Source organism: Glandiceps talaboti, chromosome 22, assembly GCF_964340395.1.
Source record: "Glandiceps talaboti chromosome 22, keGlaTala1.1, whole genome shotgun sequence".
Taxonomy (NCBI): domain Eukaryota; kingdom Metazoa; phylum Hemichordata; class Enteropneusta; family Spengelidae; genus Glandiceps; species Glandiceps talaboti.
This window is the reverse complement of record NC_135570.1, coordinates 5,768,815-5,796,261: the sequence shown is the minus strand read 5'-3', so window position 1 is coordinate 5,796,261 and position 27,447 is coordinate 5,768,815. Positions and strand designations below refer to the sequence as shown.

The window sequence follows — 27,447 nt, the reverse complement described above, 5'->3', positions numbered from 1 at the left end:
TCTAAGTGTCAAGTTTAATTCATATAGTTTTATCGTGTTGTGTTGTGTTGTGTTGTGTTGTGTTGTGTTGTGTGGTGTTGTGTGGTGTGGTATGGTATGGTGTGTTGTGTTGTGTGATTGTATTCAATTAAATTCTGTCATGTTGTGTTGTGTGTTGTGTTGCATTGTATTGCATTGTAAGGTACTGTATTCAGTTAAATTCCAGTGTTGTGTTGTGTTGTGTTGTGTTGTGTTGTGTTGTGTTGTGTTGTGTTATGTTGTGTTGTGTTGTGTTGTGTTGTGTTGTGTTGTGTTGTGTTGTGTTGTGTTGTGTTGTGTTGTGTTGTGTTACGTTGTGTTGTACCCTGTATTGTGTATATTGATAGTAATTTTCACATAGACAACAATATATGTTTGTACAATGTCTGTGTCAAGTTTTGATAATCCTGGTAACAGAAAGTGGGAAATAAAGTAAAACTGGTATAGTTTATGATTCATCGTGCTATAATTTATGAGATTGAACCTTGCTAAAATGACAGGTGAGCTGAGATAGATTTTACCTGCCTACCACCCTTAACAAAGAACACTGTAAAGTTGCATTTTCTACTTGATCCACAGCTATGGTGCATCATTGGCAACTATTACAAACTTTGCCACAAATGTTGAGATTGGTCTTTATCTTGCACTGCACCTAGACATTGATGTCACAGTATGGATAGGTGAGTCAACAATATGACAGACCCCCCACCTCCCCCCCCCCCCCCCATATACATTGTATATGACAATTTGGCATACTTGGGATGTTTGTATGAGTGTTTGGGCTTTTCTCTGTGGTCATACTTTCACGGTTGAAGTGTGTGAATGTGCAGAAGGAAACACCGCAAACACGAGTACAAATACAACTGCCAACATCAGACCGTTGATAAAAGCCTGGACAGTTACAAGCAGGGAAAGTAAACAAATGAATATTATTGGATTGATAACACATGGCTAAGTTTGTTGGAAAAGGAGAGACTTGTATTGCACACCATGGTTTAATAAGAACAGTTTTGGAAGTTCCCAAAAATATACACTGGATCGTGGAAGTTTACAGTAAAATCTCTTACTAAAGGTACTGCCCTAGTGTGACATCAGCATAGGTTTTGTCACCATGTATATGTAATAGTTTTAGTTTGTGCTAATTTGTTAAAAAGTCCATCTGCCACTGTCCTATAACACTTTGTAATGGTTTGTATTTTAGGTTTCCGTGGTGCTGATGGTACATATTATTATGCAAACGGAGATGAGGCCGTCATAATGGATGGGTTTTTTGACCCAAGTGCACTGACAGGAGATGGAGGAGACTGCGCTTATCTTTCACTAGGAAATGGAGAGGGTTTCCCCTGGTACTTTGGAGACTGTCTTGAACAAAGGAAGATTTTGTGTGGCATAGCGCCATGTTTGGGTGGTGAGTAATGATACATACACATTGTTTTTGCTACGGTTTTGGAACAGCTGTAAATGAAATAATTGTTTATTTATACTGGATAGTTCTTCAAGTATAAAAACACTTGTCTCCCAAGAAGTCCAGTGAGGGCCATCCCATGGGTTTAGTGTTAATGCAGGAGGAAACCAGAGTACCAGGGGGAAAACCTGCATTTGTTTGGTACCTGTACCTATTGAAACCTGATGGTCAGTTAATTGAGCGAAATTTTTCATGAAATTTAGCTAAATTCAGATTCAAATTAAACTTTATGTGAACACCGGTACATACAGCTCTAGAAAATGGTTTTCCTGAACAAATGAATGATTCTATATAGTCTGTATGGCCTCACTGATAATATGACACTAAAGTGAGAACCTGGGATTGAAGCATCAGCCTTTAAACTGACTTTAGATACATTGATTTGGCACACAGGTCAAATCCGTTGTGGTAGTGGAGAATGCATAACATCTACCTATACTTGTGATGGATATATTGACTGCCACGATTCTTCTGACGAGCTTGGCTGTCCAGGTGAGAACATTGTTATACATAATCTCCATGTATTCCAAATGAGTGCTGTGTCATCGAGGACAAATGATGCCGTGTCAGCTGTATCCCTCCAAGCTGATAGGCAAGGAGGGATACAGACATAGGGGAATTATGAGTCCGAGATGACGTAACACAAATGAGAAATACCGGGAGATTATATATTTCATATTACTGTAAACCCAATAATTTAAATATTTTGTGCATATTTTTTCATATATTTGCATATTTTTGCATAATGTACAGGTGGAGATGGTGGTGGAATACAAGAAGGTGAAGAAGGTGTTATTACAAGTCCTGGATTTGAAGGTCTTTATCCAGACTTAGCCTATGTTATCTGGTACATTAAGGTTTCAGTTGGATCCAGAGTTGAACTCACTGTAAGCAAATTTATCCTCAAAACTGTCAAAATTCAAATTTAGTCAGTACTAAAACCTAGACTATAGACAATTGAGTGAATTTTCAAATATGATAATTTGAATTTCATCAGTAAGCAAGTATATCCTCAAAAGTCAACATTTGAATTTAAGCAGTGGGCAAGTTTATTCTTGAAACAAAAGTGATCCCATTTAATCTCCAAGGTGCCATTGTTAAGGGTGACCCTTTTTTCCCTGTTTCTTAGTACCCAGCCTATCCAAATTATCAGCCCTGACATCAAAATTATTTTGTTTCGGGTAATATCTTTCCTGTTGGCGGCATTACATCATTGGAGTCAGCATGATACTCCTAAGTACTTATTCCCTTCAGTGTAAAACATTTCATGATGAATATTCATTGTCCGACCATATTATAATCATTTTTGTAAATTCCAATGAGGTAATGTGGCCTATACTATAAAGGCCCAAGATCAACTTGATGTTTCTCTGATTTTGCAAGTAATTCACAATGAAATGACTTTCCAGAACCCATAGCCTATGAAAATGTCTGTATTTCCTGATATGGTATTCCCCTTAAAGGTTACATAATATTCCCTGTCATGTTCTATTTAGCTGACTGTATTGGACTTGGAGATGAATTATGATTGGTTGGTTATATACGACGGTGGAAGTCTGGATGATATCGAATTAAGCAGCTTCTCAGGATATATAGATGATGAAGTAGAAATGGTATCAAGCAGTCACCTTGTCACTGTACTGTTTCAAACAGATAGTTCTACATATGGTTTAGACTATACAGGATTTGAGCTGGAATGGGAAGAACGTAAGTATACCTGTACTACACACCTAGCCACCCTACCCCAGCCACTCCAGCCCTCCAAATGATATGCTAGTGCAACGTGTACAGTATCTTGTGTCCATGTTTCTTTGTAACCCCTGCAACATCTCTAACATGCAATGGCCAATTTCATTCAAACCTGACACAAAGATGACATATGATGGTGTACTGTATGCATCTCACCTTATAGTTATTGTGTTCTAAGGGTTCATGATGTTTGGTAAAATGTAAGTCACTAAGCTCAATTTGGTGAATAAAAAACACTTTATGCAATGATTTGGTCTTCCGTAGGAAACTGAAATAAAATTAAGCATTTGCTGTGAAATTTAAAAATGTAGATTTAGCTTCTCAAGAAAGTTATTAGAGAAGGAGCAAAAATTAATTTTTTGTAAGATTGAAAAGATGGACTTTTATAACTTTGATGTGTGTGATAGTATAACTTTATAAAGTGCCTTCCTTAATCATTGTCGTTGTCATAGTAATGTAGAATTATTTCCCTTGGCACAGACCGATATCGGCACAACAGCTGCAACATGACTTCCTCGACTCACTGGGGAACAAGCAATCCATTGCTGCCTATGTAAGCACATAGGAAAGATATTCACTTTAGCAATCTCTGTTGTACCCTAGGTCACAGCTGAGTTGACTGGGCTCACTCATGGTTCAAATCTTGTCCCATTGTCCATTCAGAAATAAACCGCAATGGCAAGGCTAGCAACTGCATTTTACAGTTTCCAAGCTAACCACCTTAACCATTCAACCATCATTGGCAAGGCTAACAACTGCATTTTACAGTTTCCTAGCCAGCCACCTTAACCATTCAACCATCATTGGCAAGACTAGCAACTGCATTTTACAGTTTCCAAGCTAACCACCTTAACCATTCAACCATCATTGGCAAGGCTAACAACTGCATTTTACAGTTTCCAAGCTAGCCACCTTAACCATTCAACCATCATTGGCAAGACTAGCAACTGCATTTTACAGTTTCCAAGCTAGCCACCTTAACCATTCAACCATCATGACTAAACCTCTTTTAATATTGCAGAGGAACCAGACTCAGAGTGTGGTGGGATACTGAACCTTGAAGAAGATGACGAAGATGAAATCTACTCTCCAAACTATTATTATGGAGATTACCTTAGCAACGAGGACTGTATGTGGAGATTGAAGTCTGACGGACCAATCACACTAATAGTGAGTTCAAATGATACCAAATAGAAATTTGAAGTGATATACCCTTTTCTACGTTATGAAAACATAGTCAGTAACTAGGGATACTCAAACAAAAATTTTGCTTCCAAGTAGTGATTTACATTATTTACAAAAGACTCCTGCCCAAAGTGAACTCTGACCTGATGCAAATATAGCTGAATTCAACCTGGTGCATGGTCAGAATGATGGCATTTTGATGTGTTTGTTGGCATTTCATTTGGACGTACATACTGGATGACTACTTATCACAGAACTTTGATCTTAAATACCGTAGTCACATGCTTTTAAGGCACTGAATTTATTTTAGCTGAATATACGCAAAAGCTTTTTCCATGGAAATAATTCCTGCTAACATACTTTACCCATTGTCATATTTCTATAATACTAGTACTACTGCAATTACCAAGAATTTACATCCCATTTTTCATGTTTTCTAACGCCATCTTTGTTTTCTTTCAGTTTGAAGATGTATTTGAACTTGAAGCTGGAAATGACATTGTGAAAGTCCATGATGGCTTTGCTGGTACTTCTAATGATCACTTCTACATGGCTGAATTGTCTGGTCGTAACTGGGTCGACTTTTTGCCAGGTCCTTTTATTTCATCCAAGAGACAAATGAATGTCCGTTTTACAAGTGATGCCACTCTCAACTATGGAGGATTTCTGGCAACGTACAAGACAGGTAAGTAGAGGATGAAGAGGAATCTTCATAAGATGTTTTACATTGTAGGGAATATGCACTTAGGAGTCATGAATATTCATGAGATATTTTACACTGCATGGAATAGGCAGTTAGGAGTCATGAATATTCATGAGATGTTTTACACTGTAGGGAATATACACTTATGAGTCATGAATATTCATGAGATGTTTTACACCGTAGGGAATAGGCACTTATGAGTCATGAATATTCATGAGATGTTTTACACCGTAGGGAATAGGCACTTAGGAGTTATGAATATTCATGGCAGATGGGGGAATATGGTTGGCACTCAAGAGTAGTGAATATTCATTGTTCAGCCGTGAATATATTATTTCTACTGACTCCCATGATGCAATGGCCTACAGTAAAGATGCCCAATATTAAGACAGAAGATCAACTTGATGTTTCTCTGAAATCGCAAATAATTGTAGGTGATTTTAATAAACTCATGAAATGATTCTACAGAACGCATAGTTTATGAAAATGGCCCTATTTCCTGGAGTAGTGTTCCCCTTTCATACTGTTTGTTGTTCCTTTTCTTTCAAAAGCTCTTAATGAAATTGTAGTTGCTACTATGAAAGTACTTATCAGCAGTGTTCCCTCTAATGAAAAACAAAAGTCATGTTTTGTTGTGAGTCAAAATGAAGATTCTGAGTAATAAGTAGGGGAATACTAACTTTTTGTGTGTCCCCGAGAAATTGCTGTATGTCAGTGGGGTGTCAAATTGGCTGAGAAGAAACACCACTGTACAAGATCTTCGTCAGTCTGTATTGATACAAACTACTGTAATATACAAAAAAGCCCCAGTTGCAGTAATGAAATAACCATGCTTCAACACTGCTCAAGATGTTTCAGTCCTGCATTGATGCAGTAACTGCCCTGGTTGCAATAATGAAATTGGTACAGCACTGCTTGAGAGCTTCAGCAGTCCAGGACCTGTATTGATACAGTGCTGTAATTAGAACCCCAATTGCAGTAATGAAATAGTCATTGCAGCACTACTCAAGAGCTTTTTCAGTCCTGTTTGGATACAGTACTGTACATATATCCAACCAGACTTAAATGTAGTAATAAAATCAGCGATTTTCTACATCACTGTTTTGTCATTGTGTTACAAGACTTGACGACATGGTGAACATAATTACCCGGTATGTATAGTATACTAGAATGGATGTTCATGGACTTTGGGACTCTAAGTTCATACTTAGAAATAAGATTTCTACTCAGAGTCAAAATATTTCTTGGGAGCAAATCACAAATTCTAGCTGACATCACGTCATCGGGAGCAAATCACAAATTTTAGCTGACCTCATGTCATCATCATCAGGGGTGTACTACATATACATAATACATAGTATAGTTGTTACTGTTGTATTGTTGTGTTGATAAACTTAATGTGTTTTGACATCATAGGCTGCAGTGACATAGAGCTTGAGCATAAGTGTGGATTCATCAGATCTCCTGGTTATCCTGTAAGAGACTACCGAAATAATCTGGACTGTTCCTGGATTATCACTGATCCCGATGATAGGGGAATGAGTCTGACATTTGAAGAATTCCAGCTGGAAGGCAGAAAGGAAAATGACGTTGTCAGTGTAAGTATCAGAGATTGGCTTATTGCATCTGGTATAACTGTTCATTTGAAGTGTGTAGGAGTGGGGGTGGGTAGTGTTATAGATTTGACATTGGCCTAAACGTAAGGCTTACTTGTATGGAGTCTAAATTTTTGTTCTTGGCGGCCTTCCTGCCATGGCATTTTGTACCTCATAATTATTATTTACATACATACATACATACATACATACATACATACATACATACATACATACATACATACATAAATACATACATACATACATACATACATACATACATACATACATACATACGGACGGACGGACGGACGGACGGACGGACATACATACATACATACATACATACATACATACATACATACATACACACACACACACACACACACACACATACATACAAACATACATACATACAGACAGACAGACAGACAGACAGACAGACAGACGGACATACATACATACATACATACATACATACATACATACATACATACATACATACATACAAACATACATACATACATACATACACACACACACACACACACACACACACACACACATACATGATTGCATATATGTGTATACAAACAGACATTTACAAAGTAGTAATAATATGTCACCTATAAGCTCTAGGCATCTCTATTTTAAAGTATTTGTAATAACATTTAGATACCAATGTAATAACATGATTGGGTTAATCCATGTACAGGACAGGACATCAAATAGTGCCATTTCATGATTGTATGTACCGGTATAATGAGTTGTGCCAATAACTTGTCATAAAAGTTCACATGACATTTTTTTTTATCCGTTTTGTTGTTTATGTAGATATATGATGCAGAGGATGATGATAATGTAACATTGGCCTTGGTGTATGAACACACTGGAACTGCTACAGGTGAAGTCAAACCAAATGATGTCTGGTCAGCCAATGGACATTTATATGTCAAATTTATCACCAATAACAACTCTAAAGGCAAAGGCTTCATGGCTAGGTATTCTAGAGGTGAGCAAATTATATTTCCTTGACTTTCTCTCAGAGTTTTTATAATTTCAAAAAATAATTTCATCCAAGGATGCATCTGGACTTTGAATGACTCCAACAATAATCTGTCTGACTAAAAATCATTATGTTGATCATGCTGTCTGTCTGTCTGTCTGTCTGTCTGGCCATCCCAGTCTGCCTACCCTGTATCCCTGTCTGTCTATCCATCCCTCAAGATCTGTCTGTTTGTCTGTCTGGCCATCCCTGTCTGTCTTTCTGTCTCTCTGTCTCTGTCTCTCTGTCTGGTCATCCCTGTCTGGCCAGCCCTGTCTATCTGTCTATCTCTGTCTGTCTGTCTGTCTGTCTGTCTGTCTGTCTGTCTGTCTGTCTGTCTGTCTGTCTGTCTGTCTGTCTGTCTGTCTGTCTGTCTCTATTCCTGATGATAAGACTGGAATGCATGTTTATATTAATTTTGTTTGGTAACCATATCTACAGATTGTGAAGTGTTGGACCTAGGTGAGGGTGTTATAGCTGACATGACAGATACACAATATGGAACGAGTGTAGACTTCAGCTGTGAACCAGGGTATGAGTTAGTAGATACATCGTACAGCAGTGTTACTTGTAACTTCTGTGGACATTGGGACTTCGGAAGTCATCTCGGTGCACCTGAATGTAGACGTAAGTGGGATTTTTTTAGATTTAGTGTAGTAAAACAAATACAACTATGGAATGAATGATACCAAATTGTTTGTATGAAATGAGATAAGGAAAGAATTCATGCAAAGATAAAACTAAGTATTAAAAGACAACAGTTATGAGGTATTGAACGATATAAAAAAAAACTTGAATAAAACCTCTGATGTAGACCCATGAAGCACTATCAGATTGTAATATGTTCTACATGTACACTGTACATCATGCAATGCATAGGGTTGGAAACAGTGAGGTTTTTTTTTTTTTTAAACTGTACTGTTCTTTGTTTAAATTTCATCTTGGATATTAGGTTTTAACAGTTTTTAAGGTCTCTCTGTTTTAAGTAGGACATTTTTACAATTTAACCCTTCGTGGTGCTTTTTCTTTTTTCAGTGCTGTAAAGCACATTGAGACTGTTGCGTAATGTGCTGATAAGAATGTATTATTATTATTATTATTATTATTATTATATCACTGGTTAATTACCGACAGCAACACTTAGCAATCTTGGTATAACATTTATCTTATTCCTGATTGCCATAAACACGCTAAGTCAGTGGTATTCATTCTATCGTTTTACGTTTACATGTGATTACAAACAAACAAACAAACACATTAATGAAGAACTTAATATACTATACATATATCAAATTGAAAAGTAAATTTTGAAAAAAAAGTAAAATTCATGCTATATTTTAAAATTTAAAGATCAAACCAGTGAATTCCCCCTACCGTGATTTTGTTTATATTAAATACATGTATGTAGGACAGATTTTTCACAAATTTTATGAATCTGTCCGACATAAAATGTATAGCCCATGTATGTAATATCATCTGATTTGGTAACCGTCAGTTACTTGATAATATCATATTCATAAATGTTACTTGTTATTTTTATAGGTATCTCCTGTGGGCAGCCCAATGGTATTCAAAATGGTCATCTCGTTACCATAACAACCCGTTTGTTTGAAGATGTTTGTGAAATTGAATGTAATGATGGTTATGAACTAGAGACAGCTGGGAATGGAATTACAATTCATGTGATGACGTGTCAGTCTGATGGAAACTGGGGAATATATCCTACTTGCCGCCGTAAGTATTCAGTAGCCATATTGGATTCAGAAATTTTGATATCCTCTGTTTATGGTGACTCCAAATTGCTTGATATTTACTGAAACTTTCTTGAACAATCTAACAGTTATCTTTTATTGTTATATATTTGAAGCACATAGTATGTCAATAAATGCTCTAAAAAGTTATATTTTCTATTTTAGCTATTGGATGCCCAGAAGTTGTAGCTCCTGACAATGGTTTTATTGTTTCTGTGGAGACTGTTTTTGGTGGCATTGCAGTATATGGCTGCAATGATGGCTTAGCAATACTTGGTTGGACCTATGCAACTTGCCAATATGATGGCACTTGGTCAACCGAAGCACCGCAATGTTCACGTAAGTATTGTATGTTTTTCTTCCAACTTATTCTGGAAATAATGACAGATTTAACACTGGCACAAACTAAAAATACTATTATGACATTTTTATAGAATGTAGCAATTATAGACTTTCATATGATTATACTCGTAGTAGGGTGGCATTTCTGAAAGCAAGTTTTCCTCACTTTTAGTGTTTACAGGGTTGTTATATCTATATTAACCAAGCTATCACCCACCTGTATAATCTACCTCGCGCAACAGCAATCATTTTAGCTTGTGTCTACCCAAGTTTAAGTTGTTTCACTATACCCCCCTGATATGGGCATTTCTAATTGAGTCTTATACATGTGTGGTAATCCACCCAACATGAACAAAGATATTCTGATCTGAAAGCGCAAACACCAATATCAGGACTGTGAAAAAAATATTATATTTTTTTCATTCTTAGTTAATATTTACATTGTGAGAAAATTGTATCAATTTTTGCATTTATGAATATGATTGATATGTGGTAATTAACAATTTTAATAGACAAGGCACTTTATATACTTTTCTTGTACATTGCAAGTAGCTTTATTTGTCTGGCTAGAATCCCAGATATGTTTCTATATCTGTAACAACAGCAAGATAGGAAAATACGAGTAAACTAAGGGGCTGTTGTCTTTATGAGTCGCTAGTCACAAGTATTTTCTGGCTAATTGAAGAAAAATGTTGGAGAATAACATGAATTATACCAGTGCCTAAATGTCAAAGAAAAATCGAAAGTTATGGCAATTTTAACATTTTGACCCATATTTCAAACACAGCAGAACTAGTGACATATAAAACACACGTTGTCATGATATAGACATGCATTGTCGTGACGTAGAATGACCAGAGTATATATTCCATATTTTTTGTTCAACTTGGCTCATGCATGGTATAAGTGTGTATATTGAGAGTTTCACATTGATTATCAAAGTAAACAATATAAATATGAAAACACCCACAAATGGAAACGTATATGACAGTTCAATGCACTTACTTCCAAACCTGAAAGACTAATAGTATAGAGTTTCAATTAAGCAACACAGTGATTTTTTACATCTAGCACAGTGTGTTTTGTTAGGAATTATGTATACAAAAAATTACAGGCACTGATAGCACACATGCACATGAAATGTTATATTTTATCTCACTGTGAACACAAATAAACAGTTTTGTGTTTGAATTATCCTCGCGTCATCCAATAGTAATGTTGATTAATCTTCACCGTAAGATAAAATGTATCATTTTATATACTTGTGCGCGATCAGTATTTTGTTTCGTAAGACATAAAATTTGGAAATTTGTTCGATATGAAGATATTAGCCTTTGATATTTTGACCCTTGATCTCATATATAGTGGTCACTGTAACATCAACTGCTGTACATATTATTTTTACATGCAGCTACGTAATTTTCAAACCAATGAATTCTGGTATGTTTCTATTTTCCCTACAGAGCAATTTTGTGTGGATCCTTTGCTTGACAAATCTGGCACTTACCTGGAACCAGAACTACCCTACTACGTAGGAGATAGTGTAACTGTACATTGTAAAGATGGCTACAGGGCAGTAGGTGGTGCTGTTATGGAGTTTACTTGTCTTACTCCCCAGGTGTGGGATGATGTTATCACTTTATGTGATGGTAAGAACTAAAAAATCATTGCTTAGGCTGAAAAAAAATCATTGTAGAAATATTGAATGTGGAAACTGACATCAACTTAAAAAGACAATATAAAACTGTTCTTCCAATCTGTGATGGCTGTACATCTGATAGGAAGTAATAAATAACACAGAGACCATTTGGAAAACAATGGAAAACCTGAACTAGACGCTCACATAGAAAAAATAAAATAAAATAAAATAAAAAATCTACCTACCCCACCTCTTCTAAAATTGAGTGTAATCAGAACCACACAATTTTTTTTATATAGGCCTTACCACAGGAGCTGTTACTTATATTTCCCGAGGCTGAAAGCTGAGGGAAATTGTTTCTACATAACAACATTAGGGGTAATATGTTGCCCAAAATAAAGCCAAGAAATTAGTGTTCTATAAAACATATTCTCTGGTATGTATTCTTTTCAGAGTTGAAGAAAATCACTGGTGGGAAAAGTCTCATATTTCTGTAATAGTGCCCTAGGGAAAACAGAAAAGGAATAGTGCACTCTGTATGCAAATTTAGGTCACTATGGGTCACTAGTCTATTCCATGTGACATGATCTAAGCCAATCAGCTGTATGAAAACAATGTTATAATTGAAACTAATGTTATCTGAATGTCATATTTTTCAGATATTGATGAATGTGCTGAAGATACAGCTGGTTGCGACACAACCCAAACTTGTACGAATCTACCTGGTACCTATGATTGTAGTTGTGAAGATGGTTTCGAGCATCCTGCAGACGATCCTGTTACATGTGTTGGTGAGTCAGTCACATCAATAACATGATTATCAACCATTGTTATTACCATGACAATGGAAAACAAAACAGTTAAAACGCAATGGTTTCTGGCTAGTGTTCTTCACCTTTGCATATAGTGTTCAAGCAACCAAACATCCCATCATATCAATATGCCATTCTAGACTCCAAACAGGAAATTGAGAATACAGCGCCCTCACTCAAATTGGGTGTATCATCACCATTATAATTGTACCGTTTCTTAAGAGCTTCGTCCCTTGGTATTCTGTAGAAGTGTTAAAATCAGGGATGTTTTTCATATTGTTCAGACATCAAGAAAGCAGCAGTGCTCTATGATTAACCAAGTAACCTAACCATGTATACCCCCAAGGTACACACAGACAGGAAGTAGAGCGCCACCATGGCAAATTTTGGAAAGGGCTATTACCATGAGAGAAATGAAATAGGTGTCATGTAGAGAATAACGTAATGTAAATAGTGTATATTTTCCTTTTCAACATTGTGAAAGAAAAGTCTATGGCTCAACAATTTATAGAGTTGAATTAAAATCAATAATAATAATACTAATAGTAATAATAATAACATGGAATATAGAAAAATTAAAAAAAAATTTTGCTGTCTTTTTTTTTGTCTACAGACATTAATGAATGTTCAGATGACAGCCTGAATCTGTGCAACCATATATGTACTAACAATGAAGGTGATTATGAATGTACTTGTGATGAAGGATTCACTCTCTTTACTGTGGATGGTACCAATGGCTTTAATCTCCCAACTGGTGAAAGTGGTTTGGATTCTCGCAGCTTGTTTATCTACCAAAGAACATGTGTTCGTAAGTATGGTCATATATGGATTCTTACCAGGGACAATAATTGTAACGTCTAATCTGAGGTGAATGTAAAAACAGCATTGCTGCCTTTTTTAGATCATACCTTTGGATTACTTTGTACATTGTAATCTAATCTAATCTAATCTAATCTAATCTAATCTAATCCAGTCTATGATTCTTATATAGTGCATTCCATGAAAAATATCTCAATGTCCTTTAAGAAGTCACAAAGTACAATTCATGTATGAAAACAAAATGAGACAAAAGTCAAGTTGTAATATGACAGAACCTCATGACAAGCGTATGCAATGTGGCATATTTGCATGAATGCTTGCAGTGTTCTCTGCGGCAGTACTTTCACGAGCATAGAGTTATTGTGCGTATGCATGACATCGGTACATGCTACGGAGACTTTTTGAATGGTTGTGCACTGCACGAAAAATGAAATAATTAGTTTGCATTTGGTATTATAAGGTTGAATGGAAGTGTTGGAGGAGTTCTGTGTGATTTATTTGTTGGGAAATGTTCAGTGACGAGAAATATCGTGGGTGGTGGCACTAGCAGTTCCAGTGAGGATCGGTTAGCGCCACCGCGGCTACTAGACACGCCGTTAAATTAAACCAATTATTCTAATGAATTTATAGTGTGAGGTTGAAGGCAAGATGGCAGTCTGAGAGCATTCTACAAGCATTGTATTTCCTTTTACTGCTTTCTCTTATATATACCTACCTGTCTGTTTTCTGTTTTTGTGTATGTTGAGAGAGTGAGAGAGAGCGAGATTTAACACAATATACATGTAGATGCACTCTGTAAACTTGTTCTTATACTTTTATGGTATTGCTCAGTGATGTCTAGCCACACTATTTGTAAAATAGAAATTTGTCAGGAAAACTGTTTACACCAAATTAGTAATTTTTTGAGAAAACTATGCAGAAACTGATGTTTTCTTTGTTATTATTTTTTCCAGCCATTGTGTGTAGCTTCACTACTGCTCCATTTACTCTGACATCCATTGCTGTGTATTCTGGTGATTGTGGCTGTGAATATGGAGATGATAGTGTACGTGTTCCATATGGCAAGTCTGTCGATATCATTGCTGCCATTGGTTCTATGGTGGTTGGTGAGTTTTCACTGACATGTACAGTGTCTGGAGACTGGGACTATGACTACCCAACCATTGCATGTAAGTTGAGATTTTGTCATTTCATTGTAACTTTATCTGTATTTGGACATTTGTTTGTCACAGTGAAATGAATTTCTAATTTGTTAGATTTGAAATCTATTAAATTTATTTATAATCAGTATGCTGTAAGTATCACTGTGCCAGTCAGATTTTAGTGAAATAAAGGCTACTAGCTTTAGCAAGATTTTTTACAGTCAAAAGTTACCAGATTCCTTAAAGAATAGTGACTGTCCATTTTACAGAAGTATCCATTCCAGCATCTAAATGTTAAAAGTAATGTGTGTTGGATGGTGGGCATGTGAATGGGGGTTGAGGAAGGTATGGGCATGAGTGGCTTAAAATTGTGTATATGTTGAATAGTAGGTACACATGTATGCATGTGTGACTGTGAGTATGGGGGAGCGAGTTGAGTCTAGATAGCTAACAAGGCCACAGTGTATTAAAGATGAAATTCAGAAATTTGAATGCAGTCGCGCCCCTTTCCAACATACATCTACACATGCACATGCACATGCACATGCACGCACACATACACACACCCCCACACAAATACACACAATATACACTCCAAACACATTTACCGTTGTTGTTTCAAATGTTAAATTAAATCACAGTTACTTTCTATCCAACACTCTCTCCATAATTTACAAATTATTTATTTCAACGTTTCAGCTGCCAAATGTTTAACACCAGAAGACACTGAGCACAGTACATGGGTAGCATCCGATGCCGACAACTATGGATATCTAAGCAGTGTCACCTACACTTGTGATGAGGGCTACATCTTAAGAAGTCCTGCCACAGCTTACTGTGTCAGAACAGATCCCAATACCTATGCTTGGAGTGAAGTACCTTCTGTTTGTGAAAGTATGTACATGTAATATCATTTGTGATGGATACTTCAAAACACATATTGTTCCCATTTTCTTAGGCCTAAAAAAAATAACTTTTTTTTTGCGTATCCGAGATCGAAAAAATGATAAAATACCAAAAATTGTGAAGTTTCATGAGAAATAGTGGATTACGGAAACTGACATCAACTTAAAAAGACAATATAAAACTATTCTTCCAATCTGTAATGGCTGTACATCTGATAGGAAGAAATAAACAACGTAGAGACCTTTTGGAAAACAATGGAAAACCTGAACTAGACACTCGCACATGAAAAAAAATATATAAGAAAATAAAAATAAAATATATACCTACCCCACCTTTTCTAAAATTGAGCATAATCGGAACCACACATTTTTTTTTATTAGGCCTTAGTTCAGCCAAGGAAAATATTGAGTGCCCTAATGGGCCTTGTCATTACGAGTCTGTGTGTGTTCATGTGTGTGTTTGTGTGCGTGTGCGTGTGTGTGTGTGGTGTAATGATTGTTACATTATAGACATCAAATTATCTACTTTTTCGGATATCATTTGGATGTGATACACCTGAAAACTGCAGTTTGGAAAACTTGACAATGACAAATTATCCAGTTTCCAAGAATATTTTTATTATTGTTGCTTCGCAGAGACATAGATTAGAAGTGCTGTGAATATAATTTTTATTTATGTCTGTCTCAATACATTAAAAGCACAACTTTAAACAAAGTTTTAAGTTCATCTTCTTGGGGTTGTATTGTGAACAAGCATCACCACCACCGCCATGACTGTAGATGAAGTTGACAGTCCAGACACTTGTTTATTCTTACCAGAGAGGGGGCTTTCCACAAAATATCAGAGGCAGGCGAAAGTATTTGTTAAAAAATTATTGATATCCAGGCTGAAAATTTGGGTTGGTCAGGTAATGAGAAACATAAAAAAAATAGGGTCACTCTAATGTATTTATTAATTAATTCATAATATGTAATATTTATTTCTTTTTAAAAATATTCAAAGATTCAAACTTACGCACTCATAACACTGATATATTTCTAGGGGTACCCTGTCTTAAGCCTTCTGTCCCAGTAAATGGACGCTGTTATCACGAAGGCACACAGCTGGGAGATAAAGTCATCTGTCGATGTAACCCTGGTTATACTTTACGTGGAGCTGCAGAAAGAGAGTGTCAATCTGATAGTCATTGGAGTAACTCTGTACCATATTGTGTCGGTAAGTATATGCGCCAGTTGCCTTATAGTACCGCAAACATTACACCAGTTGCCTTATAGTACCGCAAACATTACAGCAACAAAGTGTCCACTGTATACAATTGAAAATGGAACGTTTCGTTTCAATGGTTGCTGAATTAACTTTCATATAGATTTAAATCTGTTTTAATAACAGGATTAACAGCAAAGGTTGAAGGTGTTCTTATCTAGAAATTGATGCAGATTTTTCTGTTCAGTTCATGGTGCACCAGAGACAACCATTGCTTTGTGATTTTTGTTTAAAAATGTACTTTATAAAATATTATTATTCTGATAAATCTAAGCAAGGCTTTCACAGACATGGGATTTAATTCCTTCCCATAGCAACCATTGTCCTATCAGTTCCACACTTGTACAGCTGGATTGACTTGGAAATCTTATTTACCAAACAACTTATAAGTAGTTAATCATTCAGAAATAAACTGTAGTGAGGAGGCTCAAACCAGGAAATTGTAGATTCCAAGTCAGTCATTCTAACTTTTTGACCATTATGATTTCACAACGCCATCACTCCTGAGCATAATACATTGCAGCAGTGATGCTCAAATGTGTAAATTACAGATTCCAAGTCAGTCACTATAAGTCTAACCCTACGACTAGAATATGAATAAACAAATGTACATGATGGATAGTTTTATATTTTGTTTTTCAACATTTCTTCCATAGCAATGGTTTGTGATGATCCAGGCATTTTGCTCGGTGGCAATCAACATGGTTTGTTCGGGGACTACTTTGTTGGTTCAAGTTTATACTTTTCATGTGATCAAGAAGGTTATGGTCCCAGTCCTGCTGAGCCAATCATATGTATCGTTGATGGATTTATAGCACCTGGTAAGTGTCTATTTATATGCAAATATTGGCCTTGATGTAGTTCATTGTAGCCAAAGTATTACTTCTGATCTGATTTGACTACTCAAAACAGTGTTTTTACTAATGTTGGAGAACCCCAGTAACTGAATTTTTGGTAAAATTTGACACACAAATTACTACAGTGTAAGTTTGAACTCAAAGATTTACATGTGCTAGCCTGAACTCTACTAGAATAACAATTCCTTAAAAGAAATTGAAACCATAGAACACATGTTCATGGCATGTTTAAAAGTATGTGACTTCTGTAAAGTGCTCCAAACCTATTGGTTAGACAAGTCCCGCCAGATGCTTGATGATGATCTGTACCGTCCAATGGGGACCATGGCTTAGTTAAGTAGCCTATAGCTAAGATACAAACTCTCATCAATCATTTAATATTTTGTTGGCAAATATAACTAAAATGATGTAGGCTTGGTGTTTCACTCATGGGACGTTACAGCTAAAATGATGTAGGCTTGGTGTTTACTCATGTAACATTACAACTAAAATGATGTAGGCTTGGTGTTTCACTCATGGGACATTACAGCTATAATGATGTAGGCTTGGTGTTTACTCATGTAACATTACAGCTAAAATGATGTAGGCTTGGTGTTTCACTCATGGGACATTACAGCTAAAATGATGTCGGCTTAGTGTTTCACTTATGGGACATTACAGCTAAAATGATGTAGGCTTGGTGTTTCACTCATGGGACATTACAGCTAAAATGATGTAGGCTTGGTGTTTCACTCATGGGACGTTACAGCTAAAATGATGTAGGCTTGGTGTTTACTCATGTAACATTACAGCTAAAATGATGTAGGCTTGGTGTTTCACTCATGAGACATTACAGCTAAAATGATGTAGGCTTGCCATGGTGTTTCATTCATGGAACATTATGTTTTTGACTCATAATTTTAGCTGTATTTTTTTTATTTGTGGCAGATTTAACCACAGTCTCCTATGTGTTTGCTTATGCAGGGAAAAGATAACAGAGATCTATTTTGTAAAATTTAGCTATAATAATTGCAAAGAGGAGAGAAAGTGTGTATTAAAAAGGCACAAGCTGAATTTATAAGTGTTTTACTCAGGTGAAAATTTTACAAACAGTTCATTGAAATTATTTTTAGTGCTATTAATATCAAGTAATGCTTTCTATGACATTACAACTGGTATTATTAGAACTGGTGATTTCAGAGTAGGGAGTTTCTGTACATTTTTTGATACGTGCAATAAATTAAGCCATTAGATTATGTAAAACTTATATCCTAATACATGTACCAGGTTTGAGTTCAGTCAATTGCAAGTGATCGTTAAGTAAGTAGAATACTGTGAGAACTTTTTAATTTGCAGGGAAAAAAATTTGTCCCAAAAATATATAAGACGTTCTTTTGAACAGTGATTTGGGATAATTTCCTTATTTCAGATTGATTTTGGTCTCCTCATATTTCATCTATTCTGTCATTGTTAATTTTATTGATTGTCACTACATCTCCTGTTATTGTAATGTCAAATGACGATGATAATATAACAAATTTAAAGTAACTTTTATGTTTTGCTTCAGCACATGATCGTAAGAGGAGATTTGTTTCAATTTCCAAACCAGTTTCAGCTAGAAGACACAAACGACAGGCTGAAGTATCTGCTGGTACTGCAGCTGTAATTGCAGAAGTTGCGGTGTGTTTCGGTGGTACTGCAGCAGGAGGGTTCAGTATGCCTCAAACATTAATACCTCAGTATAACGAATTATTAGCTGGTAACACAGACCCAGAGAGTTTCGTGAACTACTTACTCTCAGCAAATAGTGCGTCTGGTTCTACTTTGTTGACCAGTGATGAGGAAGCATGTTTGACTAATATAGATGTTGCAGCAATACTGGCCAGTGTAGAAGCACCAGGTCCTGTAATTGTCTCACCAGGTGTTGGAGGCGTACTTCATGAAGTGTCTAGCTGCACAAGTGACTCTGAAGGTGCTGGTGAAATACAAATTGATACTGCATATCAGGGCAGCTTTGATCTACTTGTAGAAGGAGATATAGATGCCCAAGCGTTTGTTGATATACTGATCCAGGATGAAGCCGATAGATATACAGATGATCAGAAGTCATGTATAAGTAGGATTGATGTTGAACTTGTCATCATTAACTCAATTTTCATTTACGACATATCTGCATGTGTACCAAATGGTGATTTGTCAGTGTTACCAGCATCGTATGGTGACAAGCTTGCACAGTTACATAGTGGAGAATTGAGTGCCGACCAATTACTTGGTATGTTGTTGATTGACCCTACCCTATCTGACTACGAAGACTGCTTTGGAGGAGTTGTACTTACTAGAATTGAAGGATATATCAACTTTGCAGCTATCGATGCCCGCATCAGGCAGTGTTTTGCATGCCAGTTACCTCAAGGTTATGATGGATATGAAACACTCGTGTCATATGAGGAAGATATCCGTTCCCTCACTTACTCACCAAGAAGTATCGTTGAAACTCTCTCTGAAGATACCATTGATGATGATGTTCTGCAGTGTTTATCAGATGTGTCTGTCATTGTTCAGGACACAGAAGTTTTGAGGATTGATTATACAGCTGTGGATGCTGCAATACAGAACTGTATAGGCACCGAGTCACTGACTCAGTTGTCGGCAACTTACACTGGGAGCTCTTACCTCAAATGCCATGCTGATTCATTGATGTTTGGTAGCAAGTCTGTTTTAGATCTCATGGTAGAAGTGGAAACCACAGTTTCAGGGAGCACATGTCTATCAGACATTACAATTATGTACATACATGAGATTAACTATGAAGTACTGTATACAAATATCATAGATTGTTCACTTCCCAGTGAAGCTGCATTGATCATTACAGGACCATCTTTCCTTGAGCAGTATGAAGTTCAAATTCGTGGAGCCTCTTTCTCTTTCAGCACTCTCTTTTCCATGCTTAGTATCACTTTGTCAGATGAACAAACTACTTGCTTAGACAATATTCATGTGACATATGAGGGTGTGGAGACCCCTGATGATTCTGATTCTGATTCTAATTCTGATTCTGATTCTGATGAAGATGATGATGATGATGTAGATGAAGATGCTGAAATTGACTACAAAGCACTTTACTTGAGTATCAAAACTTGCTTTGATGGCTCACTGCCGACAGCAGTTGCAATGATCATAACAGGTCCATCTTCCCTTGAGCAATATGAAGACCACATTCGTTCTGAGTCTTTCTCTATCAATGCCATATTGACCCATCTTGGAATCACTGTATCCACTGATCAGATGACCTGTCTGACAGACATTGAAGTGGCATATGTGAGACCAATGCATCCTATGGGGGTCACATTGGAGGTATGGGTTGAAATTCAGACATGCTTTGGCGATGATGCTACTACACCCAGTTGGTTGGCATTCTACCTAGCTGCAGGTCACAGCTATAACAGTTTATTGACATCCATACAGAGTGGCTCAATCCCTACAGAAATTAACATTGAGGTTGATATTACTGGTGCAGCTGATCCACTTGGGATGATACTAGAAGCACTTGGCTTCACATCTGCTAGCTATGCTTGTTTGGGTGCCATCACTGTGGAAGATATCATCCCCAGTGTGCCACATTGGTCTGGAAGTATTCCAGTATGTGTTGGTAAGTGACAGTCATTTATTTATATATATTACAGCATAAAAGGTTTCGGCACGATTTCAATCAGTTTACTATTTTTCTGAAGGAATTCAACTCTTAAGAGTCATCAATATTCAGTTTGCATCTAACACAATCTGATTTTACATGTAGAGTACTCGGCACAATTCATTTTTAGCTCGTATGTTTAATTTACTGTCATCAATGTTCTTTTGTGAGTGCACCCATTATCTACATCTGGCACAATCAATACCATAGGTTTTCCCGAGCCACCCAAGAGTGCTGAGTGAATTCACTCAGCAAATGAGAATGCGTAATGCACCAAAACATATGACTACAGTACTTCAGAATGCTGTTGTTCGAAAAGAACTCAAGCACAGAGTTTCTTGGCAACCAAGTGGAAATTATTTGATGTGAAGTCATTAACTGGCTCTCCAAAACCCAAATATTATGAACAATTCGTTTATTTCCTGGAGTGATGTTCCCCTTTAGGGTTGCTCGATCTAACATAGTTTCATCTTTCGAGTTGTGATCGAAGCATTGTTTTTGATAGATTTTATTGTTTATACTTGAACAGTGATGCTTGTATGCTTTTAATAGTAACTGCAATAGGTTATTCCAAAAAGAGACATTTCTCCCTGGAAACGTCATAAAGAACTTTTAGTTGATTTATAACAATGTAGTCAAAGTAAAAATTTCGTGATCGGTGTATCATTTCATAAATAAGGAAATTATTCTCATGAATATTAATCAGTGAATTAAAGCTTTTCAGTAAAGTGACCATATGGATGAGGATTGAGAATTTATTTTGGATTTTTAATTTATAAAACAATTTTATCATGGCTTCCTACTTGTGAAACAACATATGCCAAGTCTTTGTTTGTCACTCAATAAATATAAAATATTAATGAATGTGTAAAATGTTTGTTATAGTATGTACAATAACAAACGTTTTACACATTTTTAGCCTTTTAATGTATTGAGTGTGAAACACAAACTATTGTTTCACAGTGATTTTTCAAGTAGGAAACCATGGTAAAATTGTTTTATGAAAATTGAAAATACCCAATCCTCATCCATATAGCCACTTTAATGGATATTAAGAGAATGTTGTACTAATCTTTCTTTTTTTAACAGACATTCAGCCACCAATGGTGACATGCCCAAACACAATAGTTGTTGAAACAGAGGATGAAACGATAGACGTGTTAATTTCTGACTACACTGGGGATGTTACAGCTACTGATAATGAACCTGGTGAACTGACTTATACATACTCAACGGATGGCACGATTACAATACCAGCATACAACTATGAAATTATTACTGTTCAAGTGGCCGACGTTGCCAGTAACGTGGGAGAGTGTGAATTTGGTATCATTGTAAAAGGTAAGATGAAATTATATCCCTTCATTATAATCTTGTATCTCACATCACAGTGTCATGTAGACTTAAATTTAATCTTGTATCTCACATCACAGTGTCATGTAGACTTAAATTTAATCTTGTATCTCACATCACAGTGCCATGTAGACTTAAATTTAGTCTTGTATCTCACATCACAGTGCCATGTAGACTTAAATTTAGTCTTGTATCTCACATCACAGTGTCATGTAGACTTAAATTTAATCTAACTCACATCACAGTGTCATTCAGACTTACATTTAGTCTTGTATCTCACATCACAGTGTCATGTAGACTTAAATTTAATCTAACTCACATCGCAGTGTCATTCAGACTTAAATTAATCTTGTATCTCACATCACAGTGTCATGTAGACTTAAATTTAATCTTGTATCTCACATCACAGTGTCATGTAGACTTAAATTTAGTCTTGTATCTCACATCACGTGCGTGCGTGCGTGTGTGTGTGCGTGTGTGCGTGCATGCGTGTGTGCGTGCATGCGTGTGTGTTCATAATGTTACCAGAATTTATCAAGTTTTTTTTGTCAATGCAATTTTCAGTAATAGGTTGTCCGGAATGGTCTCTACCAATCCATCCAGAGGGAGAGAGGGCATGTACACCAACAATAAATACAGGTAAATCTTGTAACGTTGGCTGTCCAGACGGCTATGGTTTTGTACAACCTTTGCCATCACCTTTACCGTTCTATGCTTGTTCTCCTGCCCTTGGTTGGGTGCCAGACAATGATGTACCAGGCTGTGCTGGTGAGTTTAATCTGTTCTTCATTATTAGCTGGCTTGAACTAAAAGTTCAAAAGTGCTGAAGTCATAGCAAAATACCTGTCTGCCTGTCTGTTTGGATGTGCAGAAGTGTGCATGCAAATTACTTAAGGCCAGTGTCAGATTAGGAATTATATATGAGTGTGACAAAGACTTATTCAGATGAGCTATAGAATTGTTGGCCCTGAATGAAAGGCTTACCCTATCTAATACCTATGACTTCTTTAACGATAGTACTAATCCATGTCCATGGGATTCAAATACTGGGGTTTAAAATCCACCAGACCAATAAGCTGTTTTTTGGTCTCATGACAGCTCTCACGAGATCCTGTGTGAGCCATTTTGTCCTTAGCAGCCAGGTGTGGGTGCTCAAGCTGAAAGTGTCAAGCACTTAGCAACACTATTGTCATCACACATGGCCACGGTGAAAGCTTGACCACGATCACATGTTTGACAACCGTTGTTGCTTGGCATATTTGCATATCTGCAACAAAATGTAAAATCCCTTATTGCCTTGGTGTTTGGTGGGGGACGTGTTACTAAGGGTGTGTAGATGGAAAATTGTTCAAAACAATATGATTCTACGATAAGTATACAATTTGGTGAAAAGAATGTGATTTTTTTTGTATTCATCATTACATGTTATTATATTTAACATCAAATTAGTATCGCGTGTTAGGTCACAAAGACTTGCTACAAGTCATTTCTGCCTCAATGATTCTTTGAGAATAATTGTAGTTATGCAACACAGAGGGCGCTCTCATGAGAAATTTAAGTTATTGGATGAGACTTACTGAACAATGTTATAGGCACTGTCATTATTTAATGTATACATTCATTGAAGTCGTTTAACTGCAATAAACGACTACAAAAATGTCTGTAAGCGTACGACCAGCTTTCACATGAAAGTATGCCTCATTAGGGACTTCAAAACACAGTTAACTGCAACACCGACAACAAACACTGCGATATGAGCTCACATACCAATTCAAATGCGTAAATTTAGATACAAGAGTAAAAGATATGTGTACATTCATCCAAAGAACTTACACGCTCCTAAATGGAAATCTTGTGTGGTTAAAACAGAAAAAAAACAGACAAACATGATTAAGAACTTAACACAGAGACAACAGCATAGCTCATATGTTGGATCTATACGATGTATGCCATTTAACTAAATAATCCTCGAAAAGAGTACAAAGAAACAGACACCAGCACCCGTAAACCTATGAACTTGTTCAACTTGTTTATCCAGTGTCCACACCAATCGTGCTGCATGGTGTAAGTTTACAGAAAATTTCTGTCATCCTGCAAATTGTCATAACGTCTCATCATTGGTTTCTCTCCAGTGAAAGAGGCACCAGACTGTGCTCTGGTGGTCACAACTAACTACACAGCAGAATGTCCAATAGGAGAAGATTGCTTAGATACATACCATGAACTATGGCAACAAGTTGTAGAGGATGCTGATCTTCTCTTGAATTGCTCTGAAGAGGTGAAGAACAATTCTGTGATAGAAACAGTTGTACGGATCGAGATAATAGAGGTAAGTTCTGTATTATATGTAGACATTGCCACATGAATATCACCCTCGAGTATTAGAGAGAGTTGGGGTAAGTTGTAAGTGATATAGAGACCTTTCTACATTAATATTGCCCTCAGGTATTCGAGAGAGAGAGAGATAAAGAGGTAAGTTGTATGTGATATATAGACCTTCTATCTGAACAGCGCCCTCAAGTATTAGCAAGAGTAGAGGTAATTTGTATGTGATAGACCTTTCTATCTGAACAGCGCCCTCAAGTATTAGCGAGAGTAGGGGTAATTTGTATGTGATATTTAGACCTTGCTATCTGAACAGCGCCCTCAAGTATTAGCGAGAGTAGGGGTAATTTGTATGTGGTCTGTAGTCCATTCTACATGAATAGCATCCTCAAATGTTTGTGAGAGTCGGTGTAATTTGTATGTGAATTGTGGTATGTAGACCTTTCTACATGAATAGAGCCCTCAAATATTGAGAGAGTCGGAGTAAGTTGTATGACATATGTAGTCACCTTACTACGTGTGAAGTGCCCTCCAGTTTTAGAGTAGGGGCAAGCTGTATGTGATATGTAGACCTTTTTATACTGAGTAATGCCTTCTTGTGATAGAGTGGAGTATAACATTGTACTGTATCTTACCATATGGTATGGTAAAATTTTAATTGTACTAAGAAAGCAAAATGGCAAAGTGCTGTGATATTACATGTATATGATTGCATTGTATCATATCATGTATTGCATTGTATGCAAATTATGTAGTATACCATATTTTAAATCCATATGGTAAATGTATTGTATCATGGTATCATGCAATATCGGTATATCATATCCATATGGTATTGTATTTTATTATATGCACAGACGCTTATATTTCCAGGGTGTGACATCACAAGTACAGTCATACATTCAAGAAACATGAACTTTTAGAATATTAGTCCTTGCGATTGTTTTTTTCTACCTCTTTGAAGGTGAAAAATTCAAAATTTAAGTGTCTAAATTTGTTGTTTGTTTCAGGATGATTCATCATCTAGTGAAAGTGGATCTAGTACTGGATCTGGCAGCAGTTCTGCCAGTGGATCTAGTACTGGATCTGACAGTGGTCCAGATGGTCGTAAAGGGAAAAAAAGTGGTAGTGGCAGTGGTAGCGGAAGTGGTAGTGGCAGTGGTAGCGGAAGTGGTAGCGGAAGTGGTAGTGGAAGTGGTAGCGGAAGTGGTAGCGGCAGCGGTAGCTGCAGTGGTAATGGCAATGGCAATGGTAATGGCAATGGTAATGGCAATGGTAATGGCAATGGCAATGGTAATGGCAATGGTAGAGGCACTGGCAGTTGCAGTGGCAGTAGTAGTTCTGACAGTGACAGCAGGGAACATGGGAGGTGTCGGTCACGTGACAGTGATGAAAGAAAGAAAAAGAAGAGTAAAAGTGGAAGTGGTAGTAATGAAAGTGGAAGGATATGTGGATATTATGCTTCAGAAAATCGCAAGAGAAGAAGTGGCAGTGGCAGTGGCAGTGGCAGTGGTAGTGGTAGTGGGTCTGAAGAATGTGAATGTTATTGTGATGCCCCTGGAAGCGGTAGTGGAAGTGGAAGTGGTAGTGAAAGCGGAAGTTCAGATGAAAGCAGAAAGAAAGCCAAATCTCCTTCAAATGAATGTGAGAGTAATAGCGGGAAGAAGTCCAAGTCTAGATCACGGTCACGATCGCGGTCACGATCTCGGTCACGATCACGGTCACGATCTCGGTCACGATCACGGTCAAGCTCACACTCACAATCACAATCAGCAGAATGTGAACCAGAACCAGAATGTATTTGTGAAGAACCAGTAAGTTATAATACTTGTTATATCATATGACCAGCAATTTAATGCTGCATTAGCTGGGGTACTGTAGGGATTCAATAATGTGCAAGGTGCATGATATTACAATTAAGTCATTATATATATATATATAAAAAAAAAAGCAGTTTCAAAAAAAAATACTTGTCAGTTACAGCTAGTGCAGATTTCAAACCATTCTAAAATACTATGCAATAACTCTCGGACTTTGGGGCTATCCTTTTGAATATAATTAAAATCATACCATGCACAAGCCAACTTAAGTTGAACCAAAAATATGGAATTTATACCCTGATCATTCTGTCATGACAATACACCTCTATGTCATAACAACGCATGTCTACATCATTGGTTCATGCTGTGTTTGAAATATAAGTCAAAACACTCAAAATTGTCCTTACTTTCCCCAATTTTTTTTGTACATTACTGGCACTTGTATAATTACATAATGTATGTTATTCCTCAATGATTTTCTTTCAGTCAGCAAATACTCGTGACCTAAGGGTTTTGCAACTCGTAGTGACAAAGTCCCTTAGGCCACTCATATTGTCCTGACTGAATGAAAAAAAAAATTCACACATGCTGTGAAATAATATTGAATGAACATATCAACCCTAAAACTTATATTTGCAATGATGGTAAAATATATGTATAAATATTATAATTAAATGTTACTCCCCATTTTTTTTTCATTCAGCCAAGGAAAATACGGGTTGCTAAACTTGTAGTGACAACCCTTAGGTCACGAGTCCATTCTGATTTGAAATGATTCAATACTGTACAAGGTGTACAATATTACGAGTAATTAACAAAATAGTTTTGAGTTACCTAAGGGGCCTTTGTCGCTAGACAAGTGACTACCCTTCGGTCACAAGTCCATTTTGATTTGAACTGAACCCTTCATCCATATTTAACTGAATAGCCGCCTAACCTTTCTGACTTTACAAAGAATGGAATTTTTGCACCCAGTAAACAATATCTT

General features: G+C 36.7%; 1 protein-coding gene across 1 annotated transcript in view; it reads left to right on the top strand.

Annotated features, from left to right (window-relative positions):
- Window positions 1-27,447, top strand: part of LOC144451976 (uncharacterized) — a 61,517-nt gene that overhangs the window by 6,752 nt on the left and 27,318 nt on the right. The window contains exons 4-27 of the mRNA XM_078142922.1: window positions 598-698; window positions 1,220-1,426; window positions 1,877-1,975; window positions 2,237-2,370; window positions 2,980-3,190; window positions 4,254-4,402; window positions 4,880-5,102; window positions 6,537-6,718; window positions 7,550-7,727; window positions 8,202-8,387; window positions 9,303-9,494; window positions 9,677-9,850; window positions 11,317-11,502; window positions 12,152-12,283; window positions 12,918-13,112; window positions 14,077-14,292; window positions 14,965-15,159; window positions 16,213-16,386; window positions 17,091-17,255; window positions 18,838-20,919; window positions 22,051-22,302; window positions 22,879-23,082; window positions 24,447-24,643; window positions 25,650-26,453. Of these exons, the coding sequence (XP_077999048.1) occupies window positions 598-698; window positions 1,220-1,426; window positions 1,877-1,975; window positions 2,237-2,370; window positions 2,980-3,190; window positions 4,254-4,402; window positions 4,880-5,102; window positions 6,537-6,718; window positions 7,550-7,727; window positions 8,202-8,387; window positions 9,303-9,494; window positions 9,677-9,850; window positions 11,317-11,502; window positions 12,152-12,283; window positions 12,918-13,112; window positions 14,077-14,292; window positions 14,965-15,159; window positions 16,213-16,386; window positions 17,091-17,255; window positions 18,838-20,919; window positions 22,051-22,302; window positions 22,879-23,082; window positions 24,447-24,643; window positions 25,650-26,453 (6,838 nt within the window). The remainder of the gene's footprint in view (window positions 1-597; window positions 699-1,219; window positions 1,427-1,876; window positions 1,976-2,236; window positions 2,371-2,979; window positions 3,191-4,253; window positions 4,403-4,879; window positions 5,103-6,536; window positions 6,719-7,549; window positions 7,728-8,201; window positions 8,388-9,302; window positions 9,495-9,676; window positions 9,851-11,316; window positions 11,503-12,151; window positions 12,284-12,917; window positions 13,113-14,076; window positions 14,293-14,964; window positions 15,160-16,212; window positions 16,387-17,090; window positions 17,256-18,837; window positions 20,920-22,050; window positions 22,303-22,878; window positions 23,083-24,446; window positions 24,644-25,649; window positions 26,454-27,447) is intronic.